At 34.5% G+C, this 19,655-nt stretch overlaps 3 protein-coding genes and 1 non-coding gene across 6 annotated transcripts; 1 reads left to right on the forward strand and 3 right to left on the reverse strand.

Annotated features, from left to right (window-relative positions):
• Positions 1 to 1,660: 1,660 nt before the first annotated feature.
• LOC110620687 lies at positions 1,661 to 3,510 on the forward strand. The gene is made up of 4 exons (XM_021764508.2): positions 1,661 to 1,859; positions 1,946 to 2,034; positions 2,162 to 3,193; positions 3,267 to 3,510. Exons 1-3 carry the CDS (start codon positions 1,776 to 1,778, stop codon positions 3,177 to 3,179), a joined length of 1,191 nt encoding a protein of 396 aa, XP_021620200.1. The 5' UTR covers positions 1,661 to 1,775; the 3' UTR covers positions 3,180 to 3,193; positions 3,267 to 3,510.
• A 212-nt stretch (positions 3,511 to 3,722) lies between these two features.
• LOC110620686 (peroxisome biogenesis protein 12) lies at positions 3,723 to 11,008 on the reverse strand. Of its 2 annotated transcripts, XM_021764507.2 has the most exons (10): positions 10,744 to 10,999; positions 10,304 to 10,409; positions 9,184 to 9,332; positions 7,986 to 8,235; positions 7,454 to 7,563; positions 5,612 to 5,686; positions 5,402 to 5,488; positions 4,603 to 4,689; positions 4,109 to 4,246; positions 3,723 to 4,026 (listed from the first exon to the last, which is right to left on the reverse strand). In XM_021764507.2, the coding sequence occupies exons 1-10, from the start codon at positions 10,849 to 10,851 to the stop codon at positions 3,955 to 3,957; spliced, it is 1,182 nt and encodes a 393-aa protein (XP_021620199.1). In that variant the 5' UTR covers positions 10,852 to 10,999; the 3' UTR covers positions 3,723 to 3,954. The 2 variants fall into 2 exon arrangements, with proteins under 2 accessions (XP_021620199.1, XP_021620198.1); XM_021764506.1 differs by having other exon boundaries at positions 4,022 to 4,246; positions 10,744 to 11,008.
• Positions 11,009 to 13,149: 2,141 nt separating this feature from the next.
• Positions 13,150 to 18,895, reverse strand: LOC110621330 (protein PHR1-LIKE 1). Of its 2 annotated transcripts, none has more exons than XM_021765578.2 (8): positions 18,687 to 18,895; positions 16,789 to 17,414; positions 16,244 to 16,421; positions 16,078 to 16,154; positions 15,932 to 15,971; positions 15,635 to 15,692; positions 14,285 to 14,354; positions 13,150 to 13,834 (listed from the first exon to the last, which is right to left on the reverse strand). In XM_021765578.2, exons 2-8 carry the CDS (start codon positions 17,350 to 17,352, stop codon positions 13,457 to 13,459), a joined length of 1,365 nt encoding a protein of 454 aa, XP_021621270.1. In that variant the 5' UTR covers positions 17,353 to 17,414; positions 18,687 to 18,895; the 3' UTR covers positions 13,150 to 13,456. The 2 variants fall into 2 exon arrangements, with proteins under 2 accessions (XP_021621270.1, XP_021621269.1); XM_021765577.2 differs by having other exon boundaries at positions 16,789 to 17,380; positions 18,687 to 18,894.
• Positions 18,896 to 19,503: 608 nt separating this feature from the next.
• On the reverse strand, positions 19,504 to 19,576 carry TRNAA-UGC. The gene has a single exon. It is a non-coding gene; the product is annotated as a tRNA-Ala (tRNA).
• Positions 19,577 to 19,655: the final 79 nt, after the last annotated feature.

The raw sequence follows: 19,655 nt of genomic DNA on the forward strand, positions 1-19,655 counted from the left end.
GATTTGTCGCCTACTACAGGTTTAGGCTCTTGTTTTGTGAAACGATAGCTTAAAAAGCCTTTGTAAATTTTACAAATTAATTATATATTAATTTAATTATTAAATAATTATATACTTAGAAGTTTGATGTCCAGCCTAATAAATTTGGCAAGTAAAACTATGTGTCACAGCCATCCTTAGCATTGCATCTATACGGTACTTAATAAATTTCAATGAAATTACAGCTTATTAAGTTTAATTTATTGAGAAATCTTAACGACTGATTTTGCTCCACGTTAAGCTCGTTAGGAAAATTTATTCGTTAGGAAAATTTATACAGTAAATAAATTTCAATAAAATTACAGTTTATTATGTTTAGTTTGTCAAAAAATTTTACCAATTGATTTCGCCCTGTGTTAAATTCATTAGGGGTTGGAGTATTACAAGCATTCTTAAACACTACGTCATTCAACGAGGTTATAATTATTCAAGTTTAGTCTATTGAAAAAATCTTATTACACTGACTAACTACACTGTTTTGTCTTGAACTCATAGAGGAGCGGCTACAACTCTCGAATTGACCCTTAATCATGTTGATTGGTCTAAACTTCCGAATTTCCATCACATCAAAACAACTCCAAAAATGGCTCCCAAACATTTACAATGTCTAAAATCAAAGGGTGTAACATTCTCTCTATTCAATCCGCACAACGCCTTCGTTGTGTCTTGCTCGTACAAGCAGCAGTTTAAGTGGGCAATAGTCATTCCAGCAAGAAGAGGGTGGTGAGCTGTGAGAGCCATTTTCTAAAAGTGTACCTATATAACTCTCTTTAGATATAGAGTTTGAATTGTATTTTGAATGATTGTTTGAGGGAATAAAGCTTTTAATTTTTCCATTTACCATTCTGTTTTTATTGCTTCCGTTCTGCCACAATAATTAGTAAGTTCCAATTGTGCCGCTCTATGGTACTGAATGTTTAGTTTGTCATGGGACTATCGATGAAGAGAAAGGCTGACTTAGTTTTGAAAAAGGTTAAATGCGACAAAAATCATTGGAGTTGGACAAGCCCACTTGTAAGGGACTTGACACATATCAGTGCATAAATAATTCTTAAATCAACTTCTACATTGACCCATGTGAGGCCTTGGGCCTCTGTAAGATTCCATTTGTTTAGAATTCAATGTTTTTTTTCTCTTTTGAAAGACATGAAATTTCGTCGTTAATTTTAAGGTTTCCATGTATTATCCAAGTCAGTAATCCTGATATTTAGGTGCAAATTATTGTTTAAAATTATTAAGATTTTAATATTTAATTTAATGTAAATCACTCAAATTAAAACATGTTTTTATTTATAATTTTATATTTTTACAATTTAATAATTCTATAAATATTTATTTATTTGAATATAATAATAAAAATTATGAATATTATTGTAATATATTTATATATAACTCATGAATAAATAAAAATCCAACTCAAATATGTATATTAATTTTTAAATCCCAATCTATTTTAAATTCAATTTTCTATTACCTGAAACTGATTTGAATCGGTCAGCGAAAATACCCAACTCCTTAATCCTAACGGTCATATTTTGAAGCCCCTAGATTCTCTCTTGTTTTCTTGATCGTTTCATCCTCCATTTCATAACTTCACTCTCCAAACTCATTCTCGCTCGTTCTCTCTCTCTCTCTCTCTCTCTCTCTCTCTCTCTCTCTCTCCCTCTCTCTTCTCTTTTAACCAAAAAAGGCACTTTACATTCAAGTCAACATTAATTGCTAATAATAAATCAATAATGGGGTGCCTTTTCGCTTGTTTCAGTGCTTCTAAGTTTCGAAAACGCAGGCATTTCCGGAATGCAGCTTCCTGTGAACCCATTGTAAGTCCATTTTCAAGTTTCATTCTTCACGGGTTTTCTCCATTAGAGTTGTTGAACTTTAGCATGTGTGGGTTGATTTTTTACAGAGAGATGGAGCCGGTGAAGCTCAGGAACTTGATGTTACTACAGATCAACAAGTCACAGAAGAACCCATTAAGCCCATTATAGAATCCAAGTAAGCTATTCGATATTATGCCTTGAAAGTCTGGATTTTGCTGCGCTTAAAAGGAGATTGGTCTTTGGCTTTGTTTAAATTAAGTTGTTTGTTTGTATGTGAGTGTTTATTTTGTTAATGTTCTTAGAGAGAAGCTTGAAGAACAATTGAGCAGCAATGCGAAAAGGAAGATGACCTTTGATTTGAATGCCAAGACCCACGAGTGTTTGTCTACTGGGGAAGTTACTGAAGATATAGTAGAAAATAATGAGAAGAAAGGGAGTGAAAACAAAGATGAAGAACCATCAGATGAAAGCAAATCAAATCCTAATTTGATTTCATCAGATGGAACAGCTTACCCTCCAAACCATAGATATCAAAATTATAGGAAGGAAGAATCTGAAGATTTAGATTTGGAAGATAGTGAGTTTGATGATGTTAGAGATAATGTGGGTGTTGATGGTAAGATTTTGGTTCAAGAAGAGTCGTCTGAATCATTGTTTTCATTATCAATTGATTCAAGAAAATATGTGAGTGAAGCTGAAGTAGGTGAAAAGGAGGTCTGTAGTCCAATGCCAAAGTGTGATTCACCTCAGGATGAACTTAAGTCAATTGGGTGCAATCCAAATGTTCGAGATAGGACTCAGTATGTTGATCCTGTGTTGAATCCAGTAGAAAGTTTTACTAAGTGGAAGGCAGTCAAAGGAGCAACCTTAACACTTCACCATCATGACAAGGAAAACGTCAATATAGAGCAACATTTTGGCATGCACATTAGTCCAGAGCCTAGTTTTAAGCTACCCACAAACAATGCAAAAGAAAATGCTGATCACAAGAAGCCTTTAGACAAAGAAATTGCTGTGGATACTAGCCTATCTAGTTGGTTGGTCAAGTCCGAAACGACACCCTTGTCCAAGGGAAGTGCTACTTCTGTTGGGAATACACCAGCTGAGAGGGCAAGTTCTCCCAGAAGCTGCGAAGATAGGCCTATTTTAGGAGAACTGCCAATGAACTCACTCAAGCAAGTTTCTTCATCTACTTCTTCTAGACGAGGAAGGAGTCAGAGCCTTGATGAAATACCGATAATAGGGACCATTGGGAGCTACTGGCGTCATATTGGACGTATAGTGGATTCAGATTCAGGCTCTTCTAGCAAAGGAATATGAACAGAACAATTGAGGTACAATTGAAATTTTTCATGGTTGCCTAGTCTACTTGATGAAGTAATGCTAATTTTGTTTTTGATTGCGTAGGATGAGAGAGTAAAGTGGAACTCTTCTACCCCATTTGAAGGAAAGCTGGAGAGGGCCTTCGACAAGGTCAGCAGCCAAGTTCAGCAAGTGTCTCAGTAGGGTTTTGCGGCTTAGTAATGGCGGAGTTCTTTGTGCAGTTCTGTGAATATCCATGAGTGCTTTCTTTCTTTCTTCGCTAATATTACAGTGAACTGGTAACTCTACGAGATGGTTAATGGAACGAATTGCTTTTTTTCTTCACCAATCCTTTTGCAGATTTCATTGATTGCATTCAGTTTCATGAGCTAGATTGGCTAATGACAGGAAACTACTAGTAGGCACCCACATGATAGAGTAAACAAACTAAACCATATGCTCAAAATTTATCTTCATATCTCATTTTGATAATGGGAAATTTCCTTTTAAAAGTTCTAAAGGACAGCCAAGAAACATTTTCAAATGTAAAACAAAGAAGAATGCAAGGGACAAAATTGCTAGGATACAATTCAAATAAGTGAACATCAGATGGGTACAATTATTGCTCAGAGGGGCTGTCGAATGTCGTATGCTACTGGTATTAATATGATTCGATTTCAAATTGAAGTTTACATTATTTAGACAATCTAGCAAAGTCGTTGCTTGTGTCTCAGCATGTCATTGAATTCTTCGTAGCAAGGATGCTATACATCTATGATCTCTAACAAGATACCTAGACATCATGGAAGAGCCTCCTTAGCTGGTCAACTGTCGCTGGCATCAACGTGACAGGGCAGCGATTATACTGTTGCAATAACATAAGAAAGAGTGACGTAATGATATGGAGTATAAATCGGTTCATTGGAACGGTCAAATAGAGGCCTTACCTGAGAAACATATTTGAATATGCAAGCATAACAGAACACGAACCCCGATACTGTAACTACAGAAGGATTTGCACGTTTTTGTGTGCACAAGGGGCATATTGTTCTATCAGGTGGCAGAGGAATCCCCTCTTTTGCTACCTGTTTACATCACAAATAAAACACGACATATTTATACAACTTGGCAACAAAATTTAAACTTTCTGGCTTTTGAAATTTGGCATGATCTACTACAAAACTCAGTAATAGCTGAATGTGTCGGATAATTGTTATTTTATCCAGTGAAAGAAAATTCAAAGAATGTAGATGTTGGCTTCAATATCCAGGTTGAGACATAATCTGTTACATATTTTCCACTGCTCAAATGACATGCGTCCAAGAAATCAGTGTAATAATAAGAAAGAAGCCATGGAAACATTTTAATGTGCACATATTTAAGAGGGAGAGAGACAAAGATCGATATCAGGGATTCCCAGATTAAAATTTTTGACGTTCACCTTTGGAGGTGGAGGTGGTGGTGGTGGTGGATACACAGTTGGAGCTGAAATTCTCTCCTCAGCAGATTGGTACCACCATTCCATCATCTGTGCACGTTACATGACAACATCAGCAGTGGTATAAAATGTAAAAAGTCAAGGAAAATAATAAATGATTAGACATCAGTGGGATTATCAAATCATGCCTGACTGACAAACATATATATCTAGTATCCAAATACTTAGGAGGAAAAAAAAAATACAAAACAAGCCTGCCTTGTTCTGAGGTTAGAAAAGCTAAACACGGTGAAGCTACTTCCAGAACATGATTATGTAACTTTAGGAAGTGAAAAGAACTCGTACAAAAAGAAAGCAGATTTGTGATTGCCCCAAAAAAAAAGAGTTGCATGAATAGAAACCAATTTCCACATGGAAAGAATAATAACTCAACTTTAATTGCTAGGAAAAAAAGAAGAAAGAAGAAATAAAGGACCTTTAGAGCTAATTATCACTCAAAAAAAGGACACAAAAGGCAGGCAGGTAAAACATACTCACTTTAAAGCTAAACACAGTGAAGCTACTTCCAGAACATGATTATGTAACTTTAGGAAGTGAAAAGAACTCGTACAAAAAGAAAGCAGAATTGTGATTGCCCCCAAAAAAAAGAGTTGCATGAATAGAAACCAATTTCCACATGGAAAGAATAATAACTCAACTTTAATTACTAGGAAAAAAAGAAGAAAGAAGAAATAAAGGACCTTTAGAGTTAATTATCACTCAAAAAAAGGACACAAAAGGCAGGCAGGTAAAACATACTCACTTTAAAGAAGAAGACAGCTGCAATTAAGCCAGTTTGTGCATAGTCAAGCACAGTATATGTGCACCTCAGTAATGCTCCTTGTAAAGCCTGTAGGAATTTAAAATGCTGAATCAGTATCCTAAAAGTGTGATGTGACTTGTACAACTGAATGCCAGTTTCAGCAAACAGATCCTGTGAAGTGAAAGGTCTAGATGATAAATTACATCATACCTTCAACCATGGAGGACCACGAAGTCTCTCGCGTTCACGATTTCGTATCTTAGAAATTCTAGAAGAAGTATCCATCTACCTTGACATCAAAAGAATTGTATACATAACTTCCCCAGAAAAAAAATAGTCAACACCATATCAACATATGCCTAAATTTATCTAATTTCAGGAACTGATAGTTATTGAATGTTATAGATTATAGGAAGTAAATATATTAATATAGAAAATAAATATTGATAGATGGGTTAGTTGCTTAATCTTAGGGATTGTATAATCATAGACTTGATTTTCCTTCCTGTTTAGATACCGTCTTTTATATATAAATAGGTTGTAATCTTTATTATGAAAAACAACAATAAAATATTATATTTCTACATGGTATCAGAGCCTCATTAGAGATTTAAATTTTTTTGGAGACTTATGGCTCCTGTTCTTTTGTGTTATCCATCTAGGATAATATTTGTCTCTCACCGTTCACCTAAAGTCGCCTTGCAGCCCCTTGTCAGATTTGTTGTTCGTTTGCTGTTTGGGTATTGGGTGGAGGCGTTTTTTGATACTGTTCATTTTGGGTTATCTATAAAGAGTAATATTTAGAGACTTAGACCTCCGTTCATTTTGAGTTACCCATAAAGAGTAACATTTGGAGACTTAGACCTCTATTTACCCATAAAGGTAATATTTGGAGACTTAGAGCTTGGAGACTTAGGGTTCTGTTCATTTGGGTTACTCATAAAGGATAACATTTGGAGACTTAGGGATCTGTTTATTTGGGTTAATCATAAACGGTAATATTTGGAGACTTAGGGCTCTGTTCATTTGGGTTATAATGATAACATTTGGAGACTCAAGGCTCTGTTCATCGGGTACTGTTCACGAGCACTGTTCATCGGGTACTGTTCACTGGGTACTGTTCACAAGCACTGTTCATCGGGTACTGTTCACGAGTCACGAGTACTGTTCACGAATTCGAAATTCTATTCACAGTAAGGTGATTAGTCTTATTAATCATTCTGAATTTGTTAAAAAATTAATGGAGTATTTGGAATTTCTATATTCTGGCAAAGAGAATATTTCTCGTATTTATGATATGTGTAAGGCATTTTACCAAGCTGAGAAAATGTGGTCTCCCGTTCTAGTGCTGAATCTGAATGTCGAGTTATGGCAAAAATCATTTGTGAAGTTTTGTGGGTACGTCAATTATTGGAAGAAGTTAGGTTTACAAATTCGGTGTCTGCTAAGTTGTATGGGACGAGTTGATTATATATGTAACAAGTTGGGCATGATTAATATTTATGCTCCAACTTGAGGGGGAGTGTTATAGATTATAGGAAGTACATATTGATAGATGGATTAGTTGCTTAATCTTAGGGATTATATAATCATAGACTTAATTTTCCTTCCTGTTTAGATACCGTCTTTTATATATAAATAGGTTGTAATATTTATTATGAAAAACAACAAAATATTATATTTCTACATTGAATTTCCTAGCATATGAAAAACACTGTTTACTAGAGATATAATGAAGGTTTAGCAAATCGAGATTGGTGTCGAAAAGTTGGAAAGGAATGCCCTGCATAGTCTAAAGATCAAAATGTTTCTTTACTTGTTCCTATATGCATAAAACTTGTGCATCTAATGACTTGATTACTCTGACCTTATTGTGAACTGTTATCCGTGCAAACTATAAAGCCAAATTCTGGTTGAAGGCTTGCGTGTAATGCACAAAAGTGGGGATAGAGTGTAAAAGGCAAGTATCAATTAGAAGAAAAAGCTAAACGAAAAAAGATAAATGCTCCATAAACAAAAACTCTTAACAGAAATTTCTGTGCAATCTAATACCAGTTCTTGCCCTGTTGCTCTACAAACATGAATCCCAAGTGCATGTAATCCTAAAGAATAGAACCCAGTAGCATCAAGCAGATACAACAATTGATAAGTGAATGACAATCCTGCATCAGTAAAAAAAGTCAGCAAAAATTTGCAAACAAAGAGCAAGACTGAAATTCATGCCGAGAAACATCAAGATTCTCAGTAATAAATTGAAAGAGACATCAAGATTCTTCATAATATGCATATGTTTCCACTTGTGAAATTTGTGCTTCTAAAGAGATCTAACTTTCAGTACAAGGAACAGAAAAAAAATGAATTGAATCCTAAGGCTTTAGATGCAACTTCCTTGCTTGAGGATTATTTCACTAGAAGCACAATATTAATGCATAAACTTTATAATCATCAAATTCTGGCTAAATGAAAGGTTATAAAGCATTTTCAGTCTCATGATTCCTGAATTAAAAGCTTTGATTTACATTTAACTTCAAGAATAAAAAGACATTGTTGTAATTAAAGACACTGAACTTGAAGTAGCATGCACCTTCACTAGTAGCATGTAACCATGGGTAGCAAGCAAATACAAACTTCTGAAGTCTCTTTGCCAAACGTGATCTAACTGTTGCCTCTGCATCCATAGTTCCTCTAGAAACAAGAGAACCCTCCCCTCTATCAAAAAAATCAGCACTTTCAAATGTATCATCACCATCCCCCCATAGACTTGCTTGAAGCCTCGCCTCCCTTTCTTTATTATATACTGAATGCAGTTTGGACTTAAAATAAGGCAGCACAACCTAATCAAGCATATCAATTTCACAAGTCATCAATGGGGAAGACACATTATAGATATGGGGAGCAATTCTTCTCAACCCCCCCCCCCCCCCCCCCACAAAAAAAAAAAAAAAAACACCCAACCCAAAATTTGGCTAGAAAGAAAAAATTTGCACTAGTTTCACTTTTAAACCCTTTCATCATCTCTAGACTTATGAGGTCTTGAATTCAAATCTTAGCCAAAGCTAAATAGGAAGAAAGAGATAAACATGTGACTTATTTTTAAGAACATTATTAAAAATTTCTCAAATTTGGAGTTTTCTAATATTATTTTATTATCCTTGGGAATATTTAAAGGATTGAAATCATAAATAGTGACAAGCCTTGATTTAAACTTTATATTCTCTTAACATGTTTTTAGTTTTTGAAGTTTGCTTAGATTTAATTGTCAATACAATAAATTTTAATTTAATATATGATTTACCTTTGATGATTTATATATTAATATATTTTGAAACAAAAATTTAAATTAAGATCAAAAGTATAATTCAAAAATTCATTATTTTTCAAAAAAACTTGAATTCTTAAATATGTCCAATTCATCAAAAGAGTTCTCTAAATATTTTGTCTGAGTCCTTCCATTATTAAAAGAGTTGTGTATACACAGAAGCATGTACAGTCATTTGTAAATTATTTTTGTCCCTCTTGGTTAAAAATTCAAGCTTCACCACTACAAGTCATCACCCTTCCACTTTCATCTAGCCATCACGTAACGGCAATGTAGTTGACTTGGCATGGAAATGGTTTGAAACTGTGTTTACAATTTAGATGCCATAAAATTTTGTAAGTTGTTGCTACACTTGGTCCAGCTTCACTTGCAAAGCTTAATTATAGTATCTCTTCAATCCCGATACAACTTAGCAATCAAAGAAAAAAAACTATAATTAATATAGCAAGCAGAAGCAAAATACCAGAAATACAACTGAAAGAACTCTTTGGCGCTTTTCTAACCCAGAGAGCTCAATTCCATCCCTTGACTTCAAAGGAGCATCGTTTTTCTTTGCTCTTATCTTCACTGCTCTTCTTCGCAATCCATATAGAGATTCAGAAAAAGAAGCATCTGAATAGGAATTATATACAAAAGAATGAGCCCAAAGCAAAGAGCATGGAATCAATCTTCCAACTAAGGGACCCAAAAGCAAATGCACAAATTTACAGAGATAAAATGGCATGTGAAAGCCATGCAACTTGAGAAGATGTAGTTTGGTCCCTGTAATTAAAGATAACAAAGAATCCAAAAGTGGGAATGAAATTTATTCAAAAATCCATCTTTCAAAAAAAGCTTTTTACTCATAAATTACATTTAGGAATTTATGATTTCCCGTGAATATACTCCTCCATAGTTGCTTATCATAATTAGAGTGACTACCATCAAACCCCTCCCTATTGTTCACATGGGCTATTCTCTTCCATAGACTATTTCTTCCTAAAATAAATAACAGGTACTGTTGAAAAACCAAAGCATTCTTCATTAGAATTCAGCCTTAATCTAGTACCCGATTCTAAACTCAACATAGTTTGACTGTTTTACCAAATGATGGTTGAACTCATCCATCCATCAGTAAAACAAAATTTTCTAATCCTTGCTGACACCTCCAAATAGAGGCCACTAACTTCCAACCATCAAGACTCGAGAGACTCAGAAATTAACCACATCTGTCTGCATGACAAAATGGTTTGCACTGAGCACAAACAATTCACAAGGAGAAGGAACAGCTTGGTCCTTTATATGTAATACTATGAAAAATAAGCTATTTGGTAATTCAAATTATCATCTATGAGCAAGGATTCAACAATAATCAATAGATGTATAGCTAACATAAGCATGAGGATATAACCCAAAAGGACTGAGCTTTCAATTACTTATAGGAGTGCACAATTGCTAACACATTCTCTTGGAAGCAATATCAATATTATTATCTTACACCGAACCCAAAATAATCCTAGCATACACTTTATTGATTATACAAGCAAATAAAGTCAGCAATAAAAATAAATTAAAACATTTTCCCCAAAAAGGAAGAAGGAAACCTGTTGTTCGTAAGCTGTGTGTCTCGAGAACCAGCATAAGCAAAGCAAAGAATTCATCTTCATAGTCTAACACCTTATGGAGGAGAGGTCTTCTTAATGCTAACACCTTTAAAATTACAAAAGCAACAGTGCTTAATCATGCGCAGTACAAAAAGGAACTAAAAAAAAAATGATAATTACACACATTGAACATAAAACAAGCACTTGAACAAGTAATTAAATGTCACAAATCCAGAATGTCGAACTTAGATAAACCTCAAATAAAAAAAATGGCGAATTTCACACAGAAATGTGATGATTGAGATAAACCCAGATGAAAAAATAACAAAACACTGAGAGAAAACCAACACCCATTACATGTAAGCTTGAAAAGGTTCGAGGACATGGATAAAGTTCAAAATTTTATGACATATGTGTAGAAGTTGATATGTATAGCTTACGCCAATAGAGTAAGTAAGAGCAGCACGGAGACTGGCGGGAAGTTGCTGGGCGGCCGCCATCTCGAAGAAAGTGGGACGGGTCCCTTGTCCTCCTACTTGAAACAACATTTTCTTCTTCTTCTTCAAGAAAATTCAAGAAAGAGGCAGTAAAGTAGACTGCTGATTCTAGTTTCGGAGGACTGGGGTTTCGAGGTTTGATCTTCTTTTAGCGTAGGACTCCAGTTCCTTTATCTTGCAATTCTGTTCAATCTCTTTTTGTCATTTTAAGTACTGGATTTTGTTATTTCTATAATTTAATTATTTTCGTCAAGAAGAGTAATTTTTCAAAATTGTTGCTTATTTTTATTATTTCAGATGTAAATATAATAGTTTATTCAAAATAAATTTTATTTTTATATATAAATAATTTATTATTTAATTTTTATAATATAAAAAATTTATTAATTAATTTTTTTATTTTAATGAACACATTAAAAAATTTTAAATATTAAAAAATTTACCAATTAATTATTTGTTTAGACATTAAATATTTTATTATTTAATTTTTATAATATAAAAATATTTATTATTTAATTTTTAATTTTATAAAAATATAAATTAATTAATCTCTTATAATTAGAGTATTTTAATTTTTTTAATATTTAATAATTAAAATTTATAAAAAAATTAATTAATAAAATTTTTAAAATCTTATAAATATTTTAATTTATATTTTAAAAATAAATACTATTTCATAATTTTTTTTATTACATAAATTAAATAGTAATTTTTTAAATAATTAAAATACACCAAAAACTTTGTTTAGATAGGAGTAAAGAGAATTCTTCTTTGCGCCACAGTGAACACTCGTCAAATTAGAAGTGGATAAATAATTAAAATAATTAAAATAATAAGAAATCCTACAAAACATGGTGAATTTCACTACAAGATATAATTTCTGATTTTTAATTAGTTGAATTTATAAAATAATTTATACGCTTTGGTGCAACAAGAATTTTTATGATAATAAAAATGGAAAAAAAAAAAGAAAATAAGCAATGAAAAATTAGTTGAAATTATCATTTTTTAAATTCTTTTTTTATTTAGAGAGAAAATGAAATAAGTTTATTTTTCTCCTTGAGGAAAATTAAAAGATGGTAAAATAAAATTTTCTTTCATACCTCATTATTATTAACAAGTCAATTTTGTATTGCAAAAAAAAAAATCTCAAAATTTTGATTTTATTATATACTTTAATTTTTTTATTTATTTTTTCAGTATATTCTAATATATTATGTTGGTTAAATTTTAATTTTAAGTGTTTAATAAAATTAAATTATGAAGACGTTTTAAAAAATTTTCTTTAAAATACAGATATCACTTGTTAAAATTTTCTATATGCTTCACAAAGGTGACTAGAGGTAGGGATGTCAGGCGGGCGGGTTTTTATGGGTACCCGATCCTCCCAAACCCTATTAGGACGGATTTGAATTTTTACAAAATGGATTTGAGCGGATTCGGATTTAAAAAATTTTACCATTTTCGGATTCGGGTAGGGTTCGGAATTAAGTAATCGGATACCCGTTACCCGAACCCGATTACCTATATTAACAAACTAACCCTAATTTCCCTTTTCATTTTACTCTTTCCTCTCTTCGTCGGCGCCTCTCTCCCTTACGTCCCTTTCCTCTCTTCGTCGACGCCTCTCGCGTTCCTTTCCTCTCGCGCCTCTCTCCCTCGCGTCCCTTTCCTCTCTTCGTCGACGCCTCTCCCCCACTTCACTGACGACTGCCGACAGCCCAGTCGGCACCGGCTACGTCTCCTTTCTCTCATCGATAAATCTTCTCTCTCCACAGTGCGATATCTCCTTCTTTCTCTCCCATCGGCGACATCTCCCACTTCCCAGTCAAGGCTTCTCTCCCCCACTTCACTGACGAGTGCCGGCAGTCGGCACCGGCGACGTCTCCTTTCTCTCCCCAGTCGACGATAAATCTTCTCTCTCTCCGGTCAGCGATATCTCTTCTCTCTCTCCAGCGGCGGCATCTCCGACTGGTAAGTGGGAGACAACTCTTCCCTCTCCTTCTACTACTATTTCTTGTCATTGAACATTTCTCCTTCTACTCCTTCTACTGCTGGGTCTGCTGTTTCTTGTCATTGAACATTTCTCCTTTTACTGTTGGGTTTGCTTAGTTGTGCAAATGTTAAGAATTTTATTTGCTAATTCATTGAATTTAAAAAATCGGGTTCGAGTATTATGCGGATATTGTTAAACGGATTTGGGACGGGTTTGAAAATTGTATATATAATCGGATTCGGGTTTGGATACTCTCAATTTTGCGGGGACCCTACCCGTTTACATCCCTAACTAGAGCTAATAGATCATGTAGTTCAATTCTATATGCAATTCCTCACCATATGGCTGACATATGCTGAATGAAACTTCAAGAAATTCATTATTCAATTGGAAATTACAAAATTTTTCTAAAGTCTAACAATGCACAAACATGTACAGATTCCACCTTCTAGCACCAGTTCCTAATGCAAAGGTCACTAGTCAATTAATTTCTTTTGGATCTTTTCTGATTCTTAGCTATATGGAAAATAAAGGCAAGACCTTGAGTTCCAAACTTCCCCTGCTTCCATCGGCTACCGTGCCTCGTCACAAGACACAGAAGTGCAGAGCTTTAACACACCATATAGAAGCAGCAAAATGAGATTTGCATAAGATGTTCAGTCAAATGCAGGATGTTGATGATATTGCTGTTTCATTCGCTCTTGCTCGCTTTGTTGATGCTGGACTAGATTCATCCAAAAGATCCTCACCAGTTCCATTTTCCAGTGCCTTATGCTTTCTGCTTACACTTGGGGAATTTTTCTCCAGTGCCACACCACAATCGTTTCGGTCAGACACAGTTTTGGCATGATCTGGCTCTGAGATTTCAGATTTATCATTACCAGATGGCAGCACTGCATCTGACTGTAAGAGGGTAGGGTCATCCAAGGAGGAGGAAGAAACCTTGGACTTGCCATCCTCCAACTTCCTTTGTTTCTCAAACATCATTTGAAGATGCCTCCCCTGTTCCTCAATTCTCAACTGTAGGTTTCTCTGAATCTGTCAGGAAAAATTAGCATCAATATCAGTATGTCTCACAAAACTGAAATTGTGGAACCCACGTGTTGCATTTGCACATATATTCAAATATACTGGGCCCACCCAACAGCCATTTATCATTAAGCTCCTCTACGATCAATGGAAAAGAGAAGCTAAATCTGTACAAGCAATCTCCACTTCATATATGTTAATAACAGTATGTTAATCAACCAGCTTTTCAGCCAAATATGATATTAGTTGAGAAAAAGGTAATTTTGAGAAAGCATGAAGTCAAAAAGAAGAAGAATGTAGGTTCTCAAAAGCATCGAATTGATGCCAAAATGTTAAAGCTATCAAGATGAAGAAGAAACCATTGTGTCTTATGTTGAATATAACCCTAAGTAAACTTATTAATATTAAACATACCTCCAAACTGAGACAGGAATGGAAGTTCAACTATCAATAGCATACCTCAAGTTGTTCATGGAGTCGCTTCTGAACCTCCATTTGCAGTCGCAATGCTTCTGTGATGCCCATGCTCCTGTTTTTCAACCAAGTTCAGTTAAATGTCAGCTCAATATTTCATTGGTTTACCAAATATTTTTTACAGAAAGAACTTCTGGAGTAGATACTATGACATTATAATTCTAAATGAAAAAGCCCCATTGTAACCAAAGTTCAGCAAAAGATTAACCTTATGGTCCAATGATATACCATTTTTTTATTAAAAAAAATCTAGAGCATAAAGAGAGCAAACACTTAAGCCACATGCACCATTCCCCATGCAAATAAAAACAAATATCATTTGGACACCAACTCAAGAAGAAACTGATTACTAGAGATGACCAAGGAAAAAAAAATCTAGGAAAAAGATGAAAAGCAATGGAAAATGACATCACTAATCCTTCATTCGCCATAATTTATTTTGCAAGAAAAGAATTTAAATGAATTCTTACAAAATCGGGTAAGAACTCAACTTACTTTAAAATGAATTTTTTTTTTAAAATTAAAAAGAATTAAATTCTTTTATTCCAAATAAGAGAATTATTAAAAAAGAAATCAATTGAATTAAATTTTTGCAAAATTCTTAATATCAAATGGAGGGTGAGAGAATGTAGCATGCTCCGGAAGAATGAAGGAATTAATTTGAAGGAGCAAATGAAATTAATTTGAGAAAAACTAAGCATTCAGATTTTCCTTGCTCATATCTTATATAGAATCAATTAAGCATATGGTTTAGGCTAGCACTCTGGTTGAGATGATTGGAAGGAAAGAATAAGGAACAGGGGGGTTTGGGTTTAGGTATACATGCACAGGAGGAAGAAGACTGCCAACTTTAATTCTCCTAGTCGACCAAAACAAATCAATTCAAAAGTAAAAGCGCAAAAAGAAGAGTTTTTAATGTTTATCCTTTGTGATACAAATTCCACTATGGCCCCTTGTTTGCGTGTTTCTCCATAACCAAAATAACAAGAAGTATCATTATTAAGCAGATCAAAAAAGTGGAAAATGAAAATCTTTCTTGCTGAATTCTTTCAATCCCCAATCCCTTTCCTCCAACCACATAAATAGCAGAAAAAGACTGATTTGGTTTTCATCACCATAGAATGCATAAAATTAATAAAAACAAACCAATTGATGATCATCTAATACCAATTGTGAGAGGACAGTTCATCACATAATTAATAATCTATAGGTATAAATTGAAGGTAAATATCTGAACTTTCAGTATCACATTTTTCTGCAGAACATCAGTAAGCTCTTGAACTACAGAAAGGAATTGATTACATTGTTAAACTCTTGGTGGAGGGAAGAACTTACGTTTTCAAGTCTAGAGATTTCATTTCCTCAATGGGGCTCAACTTTTTCTCTGAAGTTCCTGAAAGACAGAGAGAACAAACAAACTTAAAACAATTTCACTATCAAAATAAAACTGAAATATGTAAACCTAAAGAAGAAGAAAAGAGAAGAGAGGGATCCGAAGAAAATTAATACATTACATTATACTAAGATATCGTAAGCAAACATAGCCACGAAATGCAAATATGACAAACTTTCAGTTAAAGTGCGTGGCCTTTTTCACATAACAAAGAAGAAAAAGGAGCTAGCCAAAGTTACCTTCAGAAGACTCCGGTTTATATCTGGCTGTTCTGTACTTCTGAAATTTAAAAAATATAATAAGTAAATCAATAACACTTACAACTTGCTTCTGGAATGAAACAAAATAGAGTATCAAGTGTTTATGATGAAAAACAATTGCATACCTGCAGGTGGCTTTTAACATGGTAGATGGTCAATCCTTCGACATTCATAAGCTTTAGAACACCCTTTGGAGTTGCTCCTGTAATTTAAAATACCTAGTCAACATAACAGTGATTTCTCAGACCTTAGGATTTGTTAATATTATACTATAACCAGAAGACTACGCACGTTCACTGCCACCAAGCTTATTGACAGCCTCTACAAAAGCTTCATGAAGTTCTGGTGTCCAGCGCATTCGGGGTTTTGTTGAGGGTGCAGTTGAAATGGGGTTAGCAACAGCACACGGTTCTCCATTATATAAATGAATTTGGGGTTGCACTGAGAATTCAGGAGATGATTTCAGCACCTGGTACATCATTTACAATTTTTTTTTTTAAAAAAAAGAAAAAAGAAAGAAAGCAGGTAACAAGAAAATGAGAAGGAAAAAATAAAAGGATGGTTGGCAGCTCAAGTAGCTCGTTCAGTTGGTTATCAGCCAATACTGGAATATGAAACGAAATTATCTTCAAGCGATCCAAGAAATTAACTCGGTTAGTCATCAAACAAAATTTGCCAAAACAGAAAACTCTAACATTAGCCTTCAGCATTAACAATTGAGCAGTTTTGGTTTATAGAAATAGGCAGCATAGAGATAGATGGTATAAGATGTAAGCTCCATATGCAACATTATATTTAGCATGTACATACACAAACAATATATACAGAGGACTAACCTGTTGTTCGGTATCTGTGGCATTAGCATCATTAAGAAGTTCACTCCAATTTGGCTCCAGATCACTATCAACAGAGATCAACTGATCTGCCCACTCCTGCCAATCTGTTCTTTTAGAAAGATCCTCCGATGCAATGACACCAATATTACTTTCCACCTGACCATTCTGGGTGGTGACATTTCCAGGAAAATCAAGCAAGTCATATAATGGATCAACAGACCAGGAGATATCCTTATTTTCTTCAGAGTTGCTAATCAGTGTTGTGGATTGTGCCTCAGAATGGGAAGAATAGGTTGGTGCCACTAGCAAAGTTCCTCTATCCTTTGATGACCGAATGAATGGAGAATTTTGGGGTGAAACTGAAGAAGTGTTTAATTCTTTGGGAATTCTCAATGATGAAGAAAACAAGTGTGCAGTGGTCCCACTATCTGGACCCAATTGAGATGCCTGTAGAGGTACTGGGTTTCTTATCAGCTGCCTTTCTGAAGCAACCTGGAAAGAATCAGGTAATTTTTGGTACTTATCTTCAAGAGGAGTAGGAAGAACTGGCAAAGATGAAGACATGGCTAGTCAGCTGCTTTGCCTCTGATCCCTGGGTAAATAAAGCAAGCACACATTCATCATGGCTGTAAGCAGAGAATAAAAAACAGTGTCATCAACATCACCACATGCCACAAACTTACTCCATGTTACTTCCCAGATAAACCTATGTTATGAATGCATCCATTGCATTCATAGAAGACCACTACAAGCAAAAAGACCACTACAAGTAAAAAGATAAACTTAAGAAAATTTCAAAATCCAAATTGGTGAAAATGATTAATCGTAACAAGCTGTTAATTAAAAAAATTGCTTGTGTCCAACAAAAAAAAAATCGCCTGTGACACTTCAAAATTGACAAGCCAGCTATATTGCCACAACTAATACCAACTAAATAGCTAGGAAATGGAGAAGCAAATTTGATAAGAATGACCCACATATTGAGTACCCCAAGTAGTCAAAATTAATGTGCATTCAGCAGGTAATGCAACAACTAAGCCTTAATCCCAAACTCAGGAGGCAATACAAGCCATATGAAAAATCAAGAGCAAAGGAAACAAATTTTCAATGAATGAGAACTTTGTATCACATATATGTTCGAGTTTAATTTGAGGAAAGGCTGGAAATGACTAATATTATTAGTGCACCAAATTTGATCTGAAATACGACGTAAAAGAATAGAACCACACAAGAATGATGGAAAGCCAAATTGCATAAAACTAAAACTGTCATACCAAATGGATAAGAATACAAAATTGTATCAAACAAGCTGCAATTTACATAAAATTGCAACTATCAGGTAATTTGAAATGCTCAGGAACAATCTCTAAAACTAACATTTTTATGCCTAAGTAAGCCCAAATTTTGAGGTTGTAAGATCACCATTAGAAACCCTCTTTTTTGTTTTTATCAATGTTAAATTCAAAAGAAGTGAAATTTTGAATAAAAAGAAAACCATAAAAAAACCACTTCTCATCCACCATCATGTTTAACACATCAAACCACAAATTTAGCATCTCCCAACACAGGCCAACTCCAACCATCAAATTCTCACTCAACCCCTAAAAAACACATCAAAATGACAACATCCACGAGATATAATAACCTCAAGACCTTGACGAAAACAGCCAAAGTAACTCTACTACACAACACAGATAAAATAGCTTATTCTCTATCAGCAAACAAAGACTCACAAAAACACACTCAAATTCACGATAGGAAACAGAAAAATGATCGGGAAGAAAATGGGCATCCTAGAGTATAAACTAAAACAGCTCCTATCAATCAAAATTATGAAAAATACATAAACTTGAAAATCTAAAACTCAGAAACTCAAAAATGGGTGGGGGAAAAATTACCAAGAATTGCGAAAATCGAGACGTTAGTATCGACAAGGTGGTGATTCGATAAGAACCCAATGTTTTGGAGGCTAAAAAGCAACCAAAGGAAGAATATCTACACCGGATATGGCTCTGTCTTCTCGAATTCAGCACTCTCACCCCCGAAGCCAAAAGAGAGAGAGAATACGTATTAGGCTTTCAGTGTCTCACTATCATTGCTAGGGATGTCTTTGTACTTTGAAAAACATGCACTACTAATTATTAGCCGTTGATTTGGTTTGGGTCCTATGAGATGTGAATTTATGGTCATATATGTTGACGGCTGTGATTGGAGTATGAAGTGAACAAAAAGTATTGGGGTTGATGTGGGTGATTATGAAAGGCTGCCATAAGCTAGTGGGGCCCAATGAAAATGGTGGGTTCCTTTTGGTACTCTGCATTTACCCCAGGTAGCCAAGTCCAGTTGGCCATTGCTTTTTAAGATTTTACCTTTGAGAAACTTGGTCAAGTTTGTTGTTCTTGTTGTTGCTTTCTAAACTGAATTTGCTTCAGCTTCTTGTGATTACATTAATGATGAGGAAGAAATTTATCGTCTACCTTCATCAAACCAGTCGTGGTGAGATTCTCTTTATAGAATTGACCTCATAGAGATTCTTTAAGGTTTAAATTAAATATAAAAAATAAAATTGCTAAGAACGAAAAAGAGGAAATGTTATTTATGTCATCGTAGAGTCCAAGCAGAAAGTTAAATTTTCTTCCATTCTGTGAATGTGGCGGCATGGAGAATCTGCAACAACGACTTTCAATTGCTGCTGCTGCTTCAGATAAAAATTAATGGAGATGCAGGGTATCGAACCCTGTACCTCTCGCATGCAAAGCGAGCGCTCTACCATTTGAGCTACATCCCCCTGACATTGTAGTGTTTTTGTAGAACAAAGAAACTAGATAGTATGTTTATTTCCAAAAAAATAACATCATCCAAAATAA

The sequence above is a fragment of the Manihot esculenta genome, chromosome 8, assembly GCF_001659605.2.
Source record: "Manihot esculenta cultivar AM560-2 chromosome 8, M.esculenta_v8, whole genome shotgun sequence".
In the NCBI taxonomy this organism is placed as follows: Eukaryota; Viridiplantae; Streptophyta; class Magnoliopsida; order Malpighiales; family Euphorbiaceae; genus Manihot; species Manihot esculenta.